The 18,720-nt window shown below is 39.3% G+C and overlaps 1 protein-coding gene across 2 annotated transcripts in view; it reads left to right on the forward strand.

The window, feature by feature from the left end:
- The window catches only part of ctnna1 (catenin (cadherin-associated protein), alpha 1), a 40,447-nt gene extending 22,893 nt beyond the window's left edge, over positions 1-17,554 (forward strand). For both annotated transcript variants that reach the window (XM_088431472.1, XM_088431473.1), the window contains exons 10-18: positions 51-143; positions 552-708; positions 812-1,012; positions 2,281-2,432; positions 4,595-4,705; positions 4,947-5,128; positions 7,813-7,918; positions 14,731-14,865; positions 16,018-17,554. In XM_088431472.1, coding sequence (XP_088287598.1) covers positions 51-143; positions 552-708; positions 812-1,012; positions 2,281-2,432; positions 4,595-4,705; positions 4,947-5,128; positions 7,813-7,918; positions 14,731-14,865; positions 16,018-16,308 — 1,428 coding nt within the window. In that variant the 3' untranslated portion in view covers positions 16,309-17,554. The remainder of the gene's footprint in view (positions 1-50; positions 144-551; positions 709-811; positions 1,013-2,280; positions 2,433-4,594; positions 4,706-4,946; positions 5,129-7,812; positions 7,919-14,730; positions 14,866-16,017) is intronic.
- The last annotated feature ends 1,166 nt before the right edge of the window (positions 17,555-18,720 follow it).

Genomic DNA, 18,720 nt, shown 5'->3' on the forward strand with positions numbered 1-18,720 from the left:
GCCTTTTATTTTATTTTATTTTTTTTTTTAATTCCTTTTCTTGAAATAAGGTTGCCAACTTGGCCTGCTCCATCTCAAACAACGAAGAAGGAGTGAAGCTGGTCCGGATGGCAGCGTCTCAGTTGGAAACTCTTTGCCCTCAGGTACTATTGCTGTTTACACCCACACTTCCATCAAGCTTACTTTAGACTTCTAGAATTGTAAAATAAAATGAGACCTGAATAAATGTTTGTTACTCTAGTTTCCTTAACCATTCTAATAACATGCATGATGGGTATTAGGGATAGTAATCCTTGACCGTCTCACAATTCGATTTGATTCCGATTTTGGGTCCACGATTCGATTCAGAATTGATTTTCTATCAAATGATTTTGTATTCAAAACTACTAAATTCAACTAAAATTGATTTATGCTTCATTCTAGGGGTGGTAATTGTTAACTGTCTCATGATTCGATTTGTTTCCGATTTTTGCGTCCACGATTTCATTCAGAATTGATTTTCTATGAAACAATGTTCATTGTTTAACATGCATGCCATTGGATAAATGCAGGTGATAAATGCAGCTTTGGCCCTAGCTGCAAAACCCAACAGTAAGGTGGCACAAGATAATATGGATTTGTTCAAGGAGCAATGGGAAAAGCAGGTCAGAGTCCTCACTGATGCTGTTGATGACATAACATCCATCGATGATTTCCTTTGTGTCTCTGGTATGTGGTACTCATAACACCCCTCCCCAATACCAAGATATATGGTGTAAATCATCATGTAGGGAATTCTACCTAATGCATTGTAACTTGCATTCTCCCACAGAGAATCACATCTTGGAGGATGTGAATAAGTGTGTTATCGCCCTGCAAGAGAAAGATGTGGATGGTTTGGATCGCACTGCTGGGGCTATTCGAGGCCGTGCTGCCAGAGTGGTCCATGTGGTCACTTCTGAAATGGACAATTATGAACCTGGAATCTACACAGAGAAGGTGTTGGAGGCCACAAAGCTCTTGACTGACACAGGTACAACGACTGACACAAATTAAGTACAGCAGCACAATATTCGTACTGTTTTTGTGTGGCAGCCAAAGAGTGTGAGTCACATCGAGAGGAGGCTCTCGCTGCAGCCTGCAAATTGCCCTTTAACGCAAACTTATTGGTTTTGTCAGATTTGGATAGTTTCAAATACCCATGACTTTCAAAGCCGCGATATATCACCATTATGGTTATCGCCCCATGCCTAGTTATTGTGTATAGGAGGCACCAACAGTTTTGTAAAAAAAAAACAGCAAAACAGAATAAATCTGATCTTTGTCAATTCCTCATATTTTCTGGTGTTCATACCTGCAAGTTATACATTTGTTGTAGGTTAAGTGTGTTTCAGATTTCTCACATTGTGAGCGATCAGTGAACGCCTCACCAATGTAACGATGAATGCGCTCATAGCAGTTGTTTTTCCTTTTCCTCACGATGCAGCTCGAGTTAATTTTGTCTAATACCCGATGTTACGCACCAGCCGTGTTCCAACAAGTTTATGCAGAAAGGCCACAATTAATAAATTGGTCAAATGGAATACCTGTCCATGTTCTCTAACCAGTGCACTCAGCTACATACCTTGCCATTCTATGGTAACCTTTACATCGGCCTCTTCGTTTTATTAATATTCCTGTGTGTGAACAAGGATGGACTCGGTGGTTGGTTCAGCCTGCTTGCTTCTTTTATTGAAAATAATGCTGTAACAACTTAAGCTAACACGAGCTGCTCTTAGGTGCAACAGGTACTGGCTGCTAACAGCCGACTGACTTCCACTCTCTAGCTTGTTCTTTTATGGTAATTATTGTGAGTAGGAATATGGCCGTAAAAAATACGACAGTAAAAATATGCATCCATGCATCAAAACTCCACTTATGTGGCTGACTGATCAACCTTCCTCGAATGGTGTCAAAAAAAATCAAATTTTTAAGTTAACATTTATAAGACGCACCTATAATTTTGGCCTTTGTTTTCAGGAAAAAAGTGGCCTCATATTTGGGGAATTACTGTAAATCTATGTATATACACGTGTGTAACAAAAGATGATGATTAACCCTAGGTACAAAAACATGCAACAGGTGCAAAGTTGAATAATAACTTTTGCTAAAATTGTAGTTGTCTTAGCAATTGTGTTGTTGTAAGAAGTCATTTTTATTTGTATTTTGTTACACTGTGGTTGCATTGGCCTAAGCTCACTGGTTCTTCAAAGTGTTCCTCAATATTGTTTTTTCCCCACCTTTCATCTCACCCTCCCTCAGTGATGCCACGGTTCACGGAGCAAATTGAGTCTGCAGTGGAGGCCTTGAGCGCAAACCCCTCACAGCCGGTTGATGAGAATGAGTTCATTGACGCTTCCCGTCTTGTATATGATGGCATTCGAGACATTCGCAAGGCTGTGCTCATGATAAGGGTAGGTAGCAAACATTGCTTCTCTACTTCATGATTTTTTATTTTATCTTGTACAAATGTGAAAATGTCAATTAAACCCCTACACTTTTTACTTACCATCGACTGTAAAGAACATCACAGTACCTAAGGGCTCACCAGAGCTTTTCTGGGTTTGGTCACATAATGTCACCAAGTCAGGCAGGACAAGGCAAAATTGCACCCCCTTGAAGAGATGGGGATGAAAATGTTTATTGTAACTGCTTAATTGATATTCATTTACATTAATCGAGGCACAGTGAACAACGTTCAAAGAAAAAATGACTTAACTTTAAAGAACATTGGAGAGTCAACAGCTGCAGCCTTTCTATGTACTGTACAGTCCTGCTCACCATTATTGGCACCCATGAAGTTATTGGACATAATGTGGAATATCTTCTGGGGAAAAAATGAGTCAAACCAAACATTTGAATTCCAACTCAACTAATTTCAATGTTTTAAAAAGCCACTTGCTCCAGTGACATATATATAGTAGATTGAAGAATTTTCACAAATATTTTTTTCTTTTTTTTTATTAACATTTTACACAATGTGCAAACTTCATTGGCATTGGGGTTGGCACGTGTGGCATTTTTTTAAATTTTAATTTCTGGTTTCATTTGGAACCTGAGAATATAAGTTTGTTTCCAATCGTACCATGTTTTCGATCAAGAAATGTCTGTGCTAGTGAGTCAAAACAGTTGTGGCATTATACTGGCTGAAGCAACTAAGCCAAATATACCAACATATTTCCCAACATTTTTTTAGACTGTATTTTATCATTATGTATGACTGTTATAAAAAGAAAATAAAACTATCTCCAGTTTTTAGCACCTAATGGCGTAAACATACTCTTTAACTAATTAAAAATGCAGTCTAGCCAACAAGCTGACATTCTGCAGCAACTAAACCCAATATTTTAAAGTAAAATCCCTACGGACTGAGCCATTGCTCGTCCAACAGACGTTTGCCTCACAAAAGTGGTAGTCAGACTGTATTTGCAAAAATGGACTGAAGATTCTGCTATCAGACAGTGACATCAGAAAATATGCCCTCCAGACATGAGAGCATCATATAAGTATGAGAGCTGCTGACAGTGCAAAACGGGGGGCAGCTCTTGCTACCTTTTTCCCCCTCGCCCTTTATAGCTTGGTGCTCAAGGTGATTTCCCCTCCCAAGTCTCTTAGTTCATTGTGTTGGAGAGCATCCGAGCAAAAACTGTCACGGCGTGACTGTTACACAGACAACAAATTTTAACTAGAGGTCTTATTATAAGGCCAATATTTATAAAATAAGCTCTTGCAAGGTAGGTTGTGCATACTTAATATCGAAAACAAGTTGATACAAATGATGTATTTTATCACTTGTAAAATATCAGACATGGATATCATGACAAAACCCTTTTAAGAACAGACTAGTATTGCCACGACTTCAAAAAAAAAAAAATATGTATTTTTGCTGCCAAACAAGGGCTCTCGTTTGTGAGCCTCCCACGTTCATCTGTTGCTCAGGCCACTGCAGGTGATATGTGCGCCCCGCCGAACACCATTGTCTGACTTGAAAGAGATGCCTGTGAGTCAGTACACGTTTGTACCGGTACCTGAGCACATATCCATATTCCTTGCACAACAAGATCACTACAATCCGTAAAACAATGGGTGCTCACATATTTTTAAATGGAATGTCTCTGTAATAGTTAAAGATGGGCAGCATTAAACCACTTAATAAGTACAACATAGTAATAATCATGTTCTTTGGCCATCTTTTTTTGCTTTCCTTCTTTTGGGATTGTAGTGTTCCCAAAGTATTTGAGTAATTGATGTTTACTGTGTTTTTAACATTTGTATAAAAACAGAAGCATATGGTGGGTTTCATATTAAAATATTTCAGTGGATCAAATTTGAAGTAGCTGCACCGTGGGTACACACGTCTTACATCTTCCTCTTTTTCAGGAATGCCAGATGGGATTCTAAAATATTGTGCTCCCAGAGTGCTACCTTATACTTTCATTTTCCTTGCGGTTTCCCAAGCAGTACTTGGGATTTTTTTTTGTACATTACAGACTGCATTTATGATTTTAAATCATGTTAGGTTTAATTTAACTTTTTTTTCTGCTTCTTTTAACAAATCCATTTTGTTCTTTTACAGACTCCAGAAGAGTTGGATGACTCTGACTTTGAAACTGAAGACTTTGATGTTCGCAGCAGAACCAGCGTGCAGACAGAAGATGACCAGCTAATTGCTGGCCAGAGTGCAAGGGTGAGTGAGTTTTAGTTTATAATACCAATAGACAATGCAGACCACAAAGGTATTTACTGCCAAAAAAAAAAAAAAACATAGTTGTCATATCTTGAAGAAATTGAGGAATACAGTAATGTTGAAGTACAAAAGATAAACCTAATTATGTTGTTTTCATGTGATACACGTTAATGACGTATGCGAAGTGACTAATTTTACCATGTTCTCTATTAACCTGTTATCGTTCAATTGTTCGCTTTAGGCTATTATGGCTCAGTTGCCACAGGAACAGAAGGCAAAGATTGCAGAGCAAGTTGCAAGCTTTCAGGAGGAGAAAAGCAAGCTGGATGCCGAGGTATCCAAGTGGGATGATAGTGGCAACGACATCATTGTTTTGGCAAAACAGATGTGCATGATTATGATGGAGATGACAGACTTCACCAGGTAAGTTTTGTTAGGCATGCTATTTTATCCCGCAAAAATAAGTAATAATATCTGTTTAAACATCGTAATCTGACCAGTGGAGATGAACAATAAAAGCCTGACTGCTCAGAATAGTCTCTGAAGAACTAGTCTTTTCAGATATAGCTCTTGTTAGGTGGAACCTTTGGACCTACAAAATTTTCAACAATAGATTGGCCATTAGTTTTAAAACCCATCCCTGTGTGGACTTACATTTGTTTAGAAGAAAAAAATGACATAGGAGGCGCTAACATTCACATTATGTACAAAGTCTAAATCTGTTGATGTATGGATTTTATAGGACACCGACAATTCATTTATACAAATGCAGATAAAAACATATTCTCAGTTGTGCCTGACAGAACAAAGTTCTGAATGACAACAAAGATAAAATGAAAACACTTGGCAGTTGGGGGCACATAAAGTATGTATATATCATTTATTTTTTTCCATATTATTCCCTCACGCCTGCATAGTATAGCAGCATACAGAAGGTCAGTAGCTGGCTAATTCTACCCTCGCCCAAATTATTGCCCCTTCAACCTTGAGCTGACACAATGCCTTGCCAAGGTTAATACTCCATGAGGTAATTGATCTCGACCTCTCATGAAAAATCTCCAGAGTGAGAGTGATTCTTGTTGACTTCCTGCATTGCTTATGGCTGTCTGTTGGCCCTCATGAATAACACATTTGTGACTCGGAGACATTAGATATATTTGGGGGCCACCTGATGTAACGTTCTTGGTAGCTTCATTCGTTTTGGTCCGATGTGGCTCACATGCCATGGTGCTTGCAGCTGTGTCCAGACCTTCAGTCTCTAGTTCCTTTCATCACCATGAAAATCTAACCCCAAAGTGTACTGTGATCAGGGGGCTTGATTATTGAGAGACTTAATCACCTATATTGGAAAACCTCACATTAGGTTAAGTACTCTTTGAATGTCAGGAAAAAAAAAATATCAGAAAGCGTTTGGGCTTTACCTATGGCTTAGCAGATGGTTTCTGGTCACACCTGGTCAGGCTAGGGTTTCCAGTGTGGAAATTTCTCCTGCTGTGCATTAATTGGTGGAGACTACAATATTATACTCCATTGTCTCCGCCATGCTAGAAAATTGTTTTCTCTCGTTTTATGTTAACATTGTTGGACACAGGAGCCATTACAAACCTTTGCCCGTGAAGGTCTTACTTGCCCCTTGATAGTTTTTATTTTGTGCTTTCTCATGTAGCCTCTTACTTTAGGATGCTGCCTTATTTTGCACCAGGGGCAACAGAGGGTAAAGGAGATGAACATGTTGCAAACTTCCATCTGTCCTCAGTCTGACTTTTTCTTTTTTTTAAACTAGCAAGAGCTCTGTTGACTTCAATCTATGCCTCCTGCCAAATGTGTCCTTAGATCCCTAGTGGTGGAAGTGTTTTTTTTTTTGTGTGTTTGTTTGTTTGTTGACATGTATTGGGCCAAAAATTGTTGCAGTGTGAGAGAATATTTCAGTTAGTATAGTTATTGTTTCATTCAGGTCTGTTAAAGTATGAGCAATCGTTTTTACTTCACCAATTAATATTATCTAGTTTGCTTTATTTATTTATTCTTTTTTGCTGCTAATTCTCTGGTGTCAATAATAATTATGCCTTCTCTGAAAGCTTTGGGATTGAAAATTGCCAATGCCTGTTGTCCTTTTTAAGTGCCATGGTGTTAGTCGGCTGATTTCATATTCTCCTGCAATCACATTCAATTAAACTCTTTAACTATATGCTTGTGTTAGCCAAAGTGAAATGGCATGGTTTTCGAATCACGATAACTCCTGAACCGTTTGCTCTAGCAACACAAGTCCAATGGATTCTGAAAGCAGATGAGGAGCTTTGTGTCAATACTACATAGGTTATGGTAGCTGGCAGGTCTTTGTGTGAGGGATGAGGGAGCTGTTTGTCAAATTAAAAGTGACAGAAGAAATGACAATTTTTTTTTCCCCTCTAATTACATTACATTACAATTAAAAACTCATGAACTGCTTGCAGTAGCTGCGTAATTCTAACTAACTGGTTTGAAAGCAAAGAAGCTTTGAATTGATACGTGGTAAGTGGTGGTGTAAATTCCACCTAAGTTGGTAACATGACCTCACTGGTGACGTGAGAAGGGGCTCCCGGAGAGCAGCGGTGGCAGTGAAGATGCAATGTGCTCCGGTGTAGAGTGGAGTCGAGTAGTGCAAGGAATATTAGTGCTGGGTAGAAACCGTAGGTGGAGATGGGGCTTTGTTTTACCACTGCTCCAGCAAAAACAAAAATCAACAAATAAAACAAAATGCAAGGACATGGACTCATGTAAAACCCTGTAGATGAACACAATTTCAGCAGTTGTAAAATAGTTTGAAGTCCATTTTTGCAAACTTTACATTTTCATTCATTTACATTCATACATATTACAACAACTTTGTCGTTGGCGTTTAATAATACCTAATTTCACTTTCATGGTGATGGCCAATTGTTTACTGTGCGCCTTCGTAATCTAGAAACATGGTAAATCGAGGCCGTCATGACCCGAGGACCCACGCACTGGTTTTAACCAGGTTTGGCTCTGTCTGAAAAAACACCCTTTAAAACAAATGAAATTGATGTGATTGCCACTGTAATATAACAACGACTAAGAAACTATCTTTAAAATGTTCCTCCTAGGGGTAAAGGACCATTGAAGAATACATCTGATGTCATCAGCGCTGCCAAGAAAATTGCAGAAGCCGGATCTCGAATGGACAAGTTGGGTCGCACCATTGCTGACAATGTAAGTTGCCATCACACATACAGTCCCGAGGTGTTCATGGAGAATTCCAGTGTCCTGTCTAGTCACATATTTTTTGTATTTGTCATAGTACAAGTTGAGATGCCTTTTTACTCCCCCAACTCCATCTTCCCTCAACATATATATTTTTCACCCACATCAGATGATGGACCTTGACATAGGGAAACACTCATTCAATAATCTATAGCTTCATATTTCACTTAAATACATGCACCGTACTATTCCGCAGGGAGTCATTGTACATGATTTACACTCTGTGTGCCCGTCTACAGCAAACTCATCTCCGTTTTCCGCAGTATACATACATTTATTTATTGTGAAATCGCAGTTTTGATGTTTGCCACGAGTTCTTCTTGTCCTTTTGAGATCTTCTGAGACTGCTTGAGTGGTTAAGTTGCACCCACTGGGTTTTCCAGTGTCTCTTTTCAGGAATGTGTAGCCACTTAGGAAGGAAGAGAGTGGCGCAAAAACGACGCCACAGCATTTTCAATGTTGACAGTATTGAAAGGGTTGACCTCTTCGCTCCACTGCAATCATAACAGCAAAAAAGGGCTGTCTTGAAGTTTAAATTGTTTATTAAGGACTTTTTTTTTTTTCCACCATTAGGGTGTTCTATGCGGTAGTGTCCACGAACGGATTGCTGGTATTGTAAGGGGAAAGTTGACCTAAGAATTCTCTTTGCAAAAATATGTTGTGCCCAGCCCCACTAGTCTTAACACAGTTTTTGGATTAATATTGTATATGGGAAATAAGCACCCCTGAATATACTTTAACAGTGAAGCTGAGGAGTAGGCTTTTTATTTTGTTTCTGGAATAGGAATTAAGTGGCAAAATTCCGCTGTTCTTTATCCATCTCAGCATGCAGCCATTTTGTCACTTGCTGCTGACTGAAAATGACAACATAGTTGATCAAGTAATGACTAATTGCGGCTGAACTAGCAACCATCACATGTACAAACTCAAACTTAAACAAGTGAGCTGTGATTGGTCATGACCTGTGCCCCGAAGAACTCTGATTTCCTTTTCAGTCAACAGCAAGTGGCAAAATGGGCACCCTTAGAGATGGATTAAAAAAAAACAACTAAATTTTGCTGCTTGATTCATATTCTACAAACACAGCTTTAATCAGAATGCTGTGTTTTGACTGTTGGAGGTGTCTTGAAGGTAATTGTTTTCAACAAAAGAGTTCCCCTTTAATTTCATTTGAGTAGTTTGAGTTTGTAACAGCTGTACGTTTTGTTTTTTTTTCTATGCCAAACTGACAGTCTGATGATTCTTATTCACATAAATGAAAGCAGTGCTTTCCCAAATAAAAACGGATGGGCAACTTTGCAGGTGTGAGTGTTCACATATCTGTACATCTCATGTTGGGTTTAGAAGGCTGTTTTATTTTTTTCAACAATTCGCTATTATTATATATATTTTAAATTAGCGGGTGATGCTTTTGATAGTAGTGTTGCAACAAATGTGATGATTTTGTGCAGACCCCTCAGGCTCAAATCCCATCTAACCTGCCAAGCTCAAACATCTATGTGACATTCACTTATAACACAGGCAGTCATATTTAGGTATAATATCCAGGAGAGAAAGATTGGAACAGGAAGTTAGAGAGAATGGACAGTGCATTTCTGTGGAGTGAAGAACATCCCTCCTGAGAGATGAATCCATTAAGTGTGCTTTGCCCTTTTAATTAGCAGTATAATTGTCAGGTGGCGCTTCCTAAACTGCATGCATTTACTCACACAATATATGTATATTTTGGATATTTCTCTAACAAAGCATAGTGATGCCGCAGGCCCGCTAATGGCAAAAGGCGTGTGGTATGATGCGCGTGGTATGATGTCTGCATACTCCAGCAGCTATAGTTAAGTGAATCACCACTAAGATGCATACATAGTGACAGCAGAGAAAAGGCAATCTTGGGCCTTCCTCATTAACATAGATGTATTAATCACATGCACTCCGTACTTCTGGCATAGAGGGCCTATGAGATTTTATCCTAATATAAAACATCGGCAGATGGTCCCACATTGATGGCACTACATCTCAACCCTCATTCTCTTTCATGAGACTTTGTTGTGTTGCATTTCGCTACATGCATGCCGTGATCACATGCAGGTAATTTTGATCAAGTGTGGCACTTCTTGACAAACGTTAATATGAGTAACAGAGCCTAATTAAAGTAGAATGTAATAAGACATGTATAAGCTGTAAGATTTAGGTCAGTGTCTGTAGGGTCTGCACTGGAGTTTATTAAGAATTTATGACACTTATGCAGGGCAAGTCAGAATTCTATCAGTCTGCTCATAAACATATTTTGTGTAATTAAGATTTGGCAAAAAAATAAAATAAAATCTTGTCACTGGACTGTAACGCTTATTTCTTTTCTGTTTTTCACGTGAACATGTATAGGAACACACTGTATATACAGATGTGTGTATGTGCCTGCCAACAAGCTTTTCTCCTCATGATGTATGCTGGCATACATAGTGTACTTTTCCGATTTGCATTCAATAAGTAGAGATTTATAGTGATCAATGGGCTCTGTAGCTGGACAGAGTCTAATCCTGGCTCTGGCTTGAGATGCTGAACAGCAGGCCAGGTTGTAAATTACCTACTGCTTTGGAGAAGCAAAATCACCCAGTGAGCCCCATAAATTCGCAACTCAGCAGTTCAAGGGTCGTCTTGCAGGCGATTGGAGTTATGTCCAACGAAGAGCTCACTCGATTTGTTGGTTGAGATATTTATGAATGTACCATTGATCTTTTTGAAATGTGTTCACCCATGTTAATACTGTCTTGGGATGGGTTATTTTCTCCCTTTTAATCAGGCCACAAAATGTCTGAACATGTTGGGGAATCAAATGTGCTGCGCATAAATTACTTAATGTGTAATATAGTCAGTCAATGTTAGAAGTGTGGAAAGACAATGTGGGTGACATCAACAATTACTGGTCTACCAAATTTTCTATACTTTGATATGTGCAAATAGTATTTAAGCCAGAATAACAATAACAAAAAACTTTGTTTGCTTCTCTTTGGCACTCACTCAACAGGTTGTTGGCAGTGGCTCATTAGAATGCTGCTGTGTCAGTAAATATTGGAGATTGGCATTTCCTCAGGGCGAAGCATCTTAAAGGTCAGCAGCGCTGCCTCTGTCTGTGGCGCGTAATAGAATTCAGCAAAACGGTGTGGCATTATCAATGATTGGACCTGACCTTCCTGATCATCATTTATATCATGGACATTAGCTAGTGCGTGGCACTGTAAATCCTTTGATTCAACATGGTTCTTTGTCAATTTGTATTTATTTATTTATTTTTACTTTGGTTGGGTCAGTATCGATGCCACTGGGATTGTATATTCCATAGACCACGATACTTATACAAAAAACGTGCCAGAGAAGTGAAAATTATCACCGAACGCCTACAATCCATTTGAATACATTGCTACGAGTCCTATTCCCACTGCGAATTCTTTTTTTAAAAGTTGTGGGATGCATTGTCCCACCGGGAGTGAAAGGGTTAAGTACTTCTACTGGTATCTATCTGAGCGATATCAAACGTCCCTAATTTTAAATTATCTCTACATTGTCCTGCCGTTGTACTCTTATGGCACTGTTCCAAGACTTCTTACATAGTACCACCCCACCAAAAAAATCCCAGCTGTTCAAGTAGCAGCACGGACATTATCTCTCTTCATAAAATGTATTTATTTTTTTCTTTCCAGACCATTTTTATAAAGTCAGCAGCAGATTCTTTTTTTAATCGCCAGAGTTATCAAATCTGATCACAGCAGTCAAAGGAACCATTGATTTAATAAGCCATTTACAGTTTCACTGTACAGGTCCGTGTGGTGTGTTTTTAGGCTTGCATGGTTTTATATTTGAGATTATATCTATGATAGAGGCAAGCTCCTCCTCAGAGGCCCCATGTCAGTACTGCAGCTGACTGCTAGAAAGCGTTGTCATTCATGTTTACCTTAAAATTGTCTACGCATGACTGATATTCTTATCAGGAAGCTCTACATGAGGCTGTTGAAATTGTATCAGCGCCTCTTATTATTTGTTTCTATACCAATACCACTATGGGTATACAGCCCTTGCAGTCACCAGCAAAGATACCGCTTGTATTTTTGGGATACTTATTAAAACGCATTCCTATTTCATGCTTAATGCTACGCTATATTTTTAGATAGCTTTCTCCAGTATGATACCTTTTGAACAATGTGTAATTAAAAAAGAAAATCATTTATAGTGGCTCAGTTTTAGATGTTCAAATTAGTTAAATTAAAAAAATAGGCTTGTGTGTGTGTGTGTGTGTGTGGGGGGGGGGGGGGGGGGGGGCTTGATTTTTCAATGGAATACTTGAAAATCGAATTTAGAATATTTTTGTTGACAGCCCTGGTGTACTGTAGGATATGCCAAGCAGGGAAACACCAACTATCTTTTAACATTAAATGAGCTCAATTATTATTATTATTTAAATGACCTAATTTATCCTCAGAACCAAGCAAATATTTAGCACATAATTTGTTCCCAAAAGCAAATAAACGTGATAAATTAGTATATGGACGCATGTTGTATTGGAAATAGAACCAGAAAGTCGAATGCATCCTGCGAATCCAGCACAGGTTAAGCACACCAGCCTTGAATTTGCATTATCCAAACAATCTTCGAGGATCTTGTCGCTTCTGCGCAACTTGTGTGCGCGCTTGTCACGGCGCGGGAAGCCTTGCAGAGTGAAGCCAGCAGCTGAGCCGAGCATGAGCACAAGTGATGCTTTCACTGTGCTCTGCTCTCAGCCGTCTGAATTCTTCCCCCAGCCCTTATTAGCATGGCTGCTGCATTCAGCCTCATCGCAGGTCTTGGCGAGTGCGCGCGTGTGTGTTTGCACGCATACACACATGCATGTCCATACACACAGTCAGTATTCGTGCGAGCTGCAGTTGAATCCTCCTGTTTCCCTTCTCCCCAGTTGGATATCGCTCTTATTTACTTCTCCATACGGTTTCCCCTCTGGCTCACTCCTCATCCTCATGCTTTCTCCAAGTGCTTGTTTTCAGTTTGATGTTTTCGCTTCTGCCCAGCTTTTTAACCTTTCTCTTGTTCCCATTTTCTTCCTCCTACCATCTTACGTATTAGTCCTCATCTGTAAGATGATCATCCCCTGCAGCTCTCGCTCCCCTCATCTTCTTTGATATGTTTCTTTAATGGAACGCCAACTATTACATATCCCTCCTCTCTGCTTGGCCCATATTTCTATTAATCAGGAATAGATAGTGGATGATGAAAGAGACTCAGCCCATTTCATTCATACTGTCACAGAGCATCTATAGGGCGTTCAATAAAGGCTACAAAGGCGTATACAGTTGGGCTCAGGCGTCTATTTTAATTTACTCATTCAACATGACAATCAATGTAATGGTCATATTGGACCTTGGGGGATTTCTTTGAACTTTTTTCTGGTAATTTGATGGCTAATGTTATGAACAAATGGTGAGATCAGTTTTAACCCATTTGTACATTAGGCATATGTTGAGTATGCTCCACACGGTGTAATTGGGCTCCATCTCACTAAAAAGTGAGATGGGGCTTTTTTTCAAACATTTTTTTTAATGACGGGTGTTATGCATTAGTTTTAGAATTGCCAGTTAACCATGTAAGAGCTGCGCGATCAAAGGAACCATTGATTTAATGAGCTTTTTGCGGTTTCACTCTGTGTGCTTAGACTTGCATGGATTAATCTTTACGATTATGCGGATATGCTAGGATCAACCAGGTAGCCTCTGGGGTCTGCTTTGGGAGGGGGACCGGGCATTGTGGCATGTCCGTCTGAAGGGTCGACAGGAGCTGAGCAGCGGATTGGGCACTTGCTTGCGACGGTGATCTAATATTTTCAAATAAATATGCGTGACAATCGTGGATTTCGTACATTGTAGGGATGCTCATGTTTTCCTTCTTTTGCAACTGGCTGTGTTGGCTCTGTTGTCTGTAAAATAGAAAATGATTGATAACAACTGTTCTATTATCAAAATATGAAAGTGGGAAGCGGGCAAGTTGTGCACATACATTATGAGGATTTTTTTTAGACATGGAGCTTTGCATGTTTAAATTATGGCAATACTTGATAGTGCCATATTTGTTTCAGTTGGCTTTTTTTTCTTCTTCCAGAGAATCTGATGGCATTGATATTGGCACAAATACACACTGCCTAATCAAATGAAGGACATGTAAATTTAATTGGCGTTATATTTTAAAGTCTTTTGGTAATATTCACAGCTCTTGATTTGTATATAAACTCATTTATCTTGCATCCTGCAGTGTTCCCACACACAGATTACTCAAAAATGTTGTCCATTGTCATTGTCAATTAATAGTGCCACATTTTAATTTGTAGTTATATTCAAATCCACTTGACACAAGGTTGTTGACAAGCGCCCGCACCTACATCTTAATAATTTATAATAACATTTGCATTCTGTTATGCGAGCGACCGGTGACTAAATTTTTCTGTGGGTGTTTTGAATTTTATCATTTTGGTTGTGAGTGTGTTTGTAATGTGTGTGCCTACCTTACCTGTCATGCTGCCACCAAGTAATCTTCAAAGTGTGGCATCATGTGTCTGCCGGATAGCATAAAATATCAAGCTTGAGGCCCTAGCAAAGTGTTAAAGTGACTAATTGGATTCATTGCAAGCACCCACAATCGAAAGTACAAGCATTCAGTCCATTCTAAGACAGAACATACAAACAAATATGTCAAATTTGTGCATGGATTGTCTTTGTGTCTTGCAGTGCCCTGACTCAACCTGTAAGCAGGACCTGCTCGCATACCTGCAGCGTATCGCCTTGTACTGCCACCAGCTCAACATCTGCAGCAAAGTCAAGGCTGAAGTTCAGAATCTGGGAGGAGAGCTGGTCGTCTCGGGGGTAAGTTCACCGTCGTTTTAATCATGGGCAACGGGGAGCCATCTATAATTTACCCTATCCAATGTGCTCAGCCACCAAAGTAACCCAAGAGTTGTGGAGCAGTTAAAACGGATGTTAAATGACATATGAAATAAGCCTAACTGTTGGTGAAATGTTTTGACAACTCCTGTGAGGAGAGTGAAGTCGAGTGCGGAAGTCTCAAAGGTAAACCGACTGAATACCGGGGAGGAGAAAGCCGGCAAAAGATTCAAATCATTCCGTCAAAGAGCTTTTCAAATGCCACTCAACTCACAAACTTGTGTTTGCGTGGTGGCGCGCGTGGAGACAAAACAAGCAAGTTGAGAGAGCGTCACTTGGATGCTTTGGCTCACGTCACATGAAAATCTGTTGATTTGCATCCTATACATTTCGTACACCAGGTAGCTTATGAGAGTAGCGGTTAAAACGAAACTTCCATAACAGATCCGTTAATATGTTCAAGATTTTAAACACCTACTTTTGTAACTGCAGGTCCCGCATTAGTGACTTTTTTTTTCCACCCAATAGTTTTCCAGGCATTCTGGGCTAGCATTCCACTTAAAGAGCATGACACTTCGGAGGTTCCACGGTACTTTAATTTAATCACGTGGATAACTTAGTGATAAATTGCTGCCCAAGTTTGCCACGTAAACAACTACAGCATTTGCATGCGTATTGGTTTGTTGAATTAGCGCTGGTCTATATTGACTAATAACAAAGGTAATGGCTTTGTTTGATAGAAAACAGACATTGCCTGCATTTGTGCACTGTTTCCAAGATGAGAAATGTTTACAGAGTTGTTAAAGCATTAATTAGCCACTTGCCATTCAAGCTGATTTTAATAAGAAGCCTCTGCATGAAATAATGAATCCCCTTTCAGCAAGGCTGACAGGCCACTGCGCATTCGACACTTAGCATAAGTGTCACCAACGTCTGGGAGGCTTTTAAAAAGTTGAGATTAAATTAGTCTGACCTTTTTTCTCTGTTTTGCAATTCCTCGCATATGTTTGTATGTCAAAACGTGAAAAGCTTTGTTGATTCTAGGCTTCAAACAATGTAGCCTTTGTTTTCCAACATATCAGCAGCTAACCATTTTTGCACCTCTCCCTCTCTCTCCCCCCAACACACGCGCAGTTGGACAGCGCCATGTCCCTCATTCAGGCCGCAAAGAATCTGATGAACACGGTGGTGTCCACTGTCAAGGCGTCGTACGTCGCCTCTACCAAATACCAGAAGAACAAAGGTATGGAGGCCCTCAACATGCCCGCCATTTCTTGGAGGATGAAGGCACCTGAGAAGAAACCCCTGGTGAAGCGAGAGAAGCAAGACGACGGCCAAACCAATCGGGTCAAGCGATCCTCCCACAAGAAGCACGTCAACCCCGTGCAAGCTCTCAGCGAGTTTAAAGCCATGGATAGTATCTAGAGCCTCTCTTCTTTTTGTTTATATATATAGAGAGATCAAGCTTGGCATTTTATTGGAAAAAGAGCTTTTAACACAAATATACATATATATTTTTTTTTTCTTTTCGGGGGGGATTGTTATCTTTGCATATTTGTATATGAGCACGTCTGCCTCGTCTCAGTTCCCGAAGACTGCTGTATACCGTCTTGTGTGGAAAATTGGAAGGGATCAACGCAGGCGTTTTTGTTTTGTATTTTCACATTTGTTTCCTGTTGTGTTTGTATGACCTAATTCCACAAGACAAGTCTCATTCCGCTTATATTTTTACCATGCTGGGGTTCTCTGGTGTTTTCCCATTGTTTGAGGATAGTCTGTGCAAAAAATATACCGGCGATACAAAATGCCCAATTGCCCTATTTCAAGTCGAGCAATTGCTTGGTTCATTCGAGGCAAAGTGTAAGATTTGAATCTGTAACAAGACAGTTTTTATACTCTATATTTGTCAAAGCTAGGACCTTTTTTTTTTTTTTTACTTTTTTGTTGTTCTGCAACAAAGCATTTTAAGCCAAACAGATGCGGCCCCTCAGTCCAGCTCTGAACATTTGAGGCTTATTGATAAAGTCTTCTAAAGCCCAGCGGGGCCAAACCATCAGAGATGCACGTGTGTTCTCTGCAAGGCTTGCCCGGCTTCATTTCGTGTCAGAGTGCAGCCGCCGTAGCCTAAGAATGCCTCCAAATTGAAGTATCAATACTTTGCTTGTGAGCAAGGCATGGAAAGAAAGTGGCGCCCTAAGATTCCCTAATAAGGACTTGTTTGCTAGTCCTTTTACTCATCTTAAAAAAAAAAAAATACTAGAAGCAACTCACAATGCGTTAAAAGCTTTAAAATTGTTGTTTCATTAAATGGCTTTTTGATGGCATTGATTGAGGGGTTTTTTTTCTTACTTTTGAAGGTTTCAAACATTGCTTTAGTTTCCCATTCTTTTTTTTTTTTTTCTCCTGCCTGTTTGGCATCAGTGAACTAATCCCGGACGGATATGCGTGTGCTCACTCTATAGCGTTTTATTTTTCTGTGCACAACCAATCATCTCAAGGTTTTGTTTTTCGCTGGGTTTGTGTTTTGCTTGATTTGATTTTGGAAAAGTAAACAACTTTGCTGTGCATTGCTTTTTGTTCTTGATAATTGACCTCTTAGTACACACGATAGTGAATTTATGTGCCTGCTCTGTATTTTGATAAACGGAATAAAATCATCCTACAAAATGTTTTCTGTTTGATTCAAAGTTTCACTGTGCATTTTTGATAAAAGGTTGTAAAATCTTGAACCAAGATAAACATTTGGTGCGAGGAAAATGACCAGAAACATTCATTTTGGACAAATCTGAGGAAGGGGAACTGGGGAGAGATTGCTCACATGGATACATGTGATTTTGAAGTTTTTCGAATCCCCAAGTATTTGAGCGACTTCCGCATATTTTACAAAGGAATGCATTTATCATCTTATGTAAATATTTATTGATTGATTTACTTTTTTTATACATACATATTTAAGGATTACTTCATGATGTTTTCTCTGTCGGACCGAAAGTGTCAAATTTCAATCAATAAAGGTACCATTACATTATCAGTTAGATCAACTTAATTGGATGTCGTTAAATAGTTAAATTACCATTTTCAGTAAAAAAAATAATTATTTTGCTCTTCTGTGTTTCTGCGTTTCATGAATTCATTTTATGTCTCCAAACCACCGAAGCATTAGATTGGACAAGGTTTGAGCTAAACAGGCTTTGGCACCGCCTACTAACTTTGATGAGCAAGTTTTACAGATAAAAATAATTCATAAAACATTGCGCCAACGGGTGACGTTTAAATAAATAATTTTATCTATCAACCTCTACAGTCAAAGTTTGGTGGACAGGTCCTAACACCTGATTGGTTTCCATTGCTCTTCAAGCTTGGTACCCAACCAAGTGCTAGGCCCCGCCCATCAAACTTTGACCCTACTTTGGTCAATTTTTGAGCAAAAAATCACCTACTTTGTCGTTTTGTTGAAAAAAAAAAACCCTTACTGTACATGGTTGTTTATTTTTTCAAAGTCTTAATGGTAGTTTCCTTTTCAAGAAAAAGAAAGTGCCTTGCAATAACATGGTCATTAAAAAAAATGTGCGTAGTTGTTTTTCTGCTGCGTCAGTGCAGAAGATCTAGCAGTGGAAGAAAGCCTCTCGGTTACAGAAGTATTTTCCTCCATTTTGTTTTTGTCATTTACTCCCCGGTGTGCTGTGACAGTCTGCATTTATTTTTCTGCTAATATCAAATTCGCGGTATACTTCTTCTATCATGGCATTGTCTCGCTCAACTCTATGACACGTTACATGCAAGTTTCCACTGAATATCAACAATCAGACAGCTCTCGTGATAATCAAGTAAGAGCTG

This window comes from Hippichthys cyanospilos, chromosome 13, assembly GCF_059441005.1.
Source record: "Hippichthys cyanospilos isolate Australia breed blue-spotted pipefish chromosome 13, RoL_Hcya_1.0, whole genome shotgun sequence".
In the NCBI taxonomy this organism is placed as follows: Eukaryota; Metazoa; Chordata; class Actinopteri; order Syngnathiformes; family Syngnathidae; genus Hippichthys; species Hippichthys cyanospilos.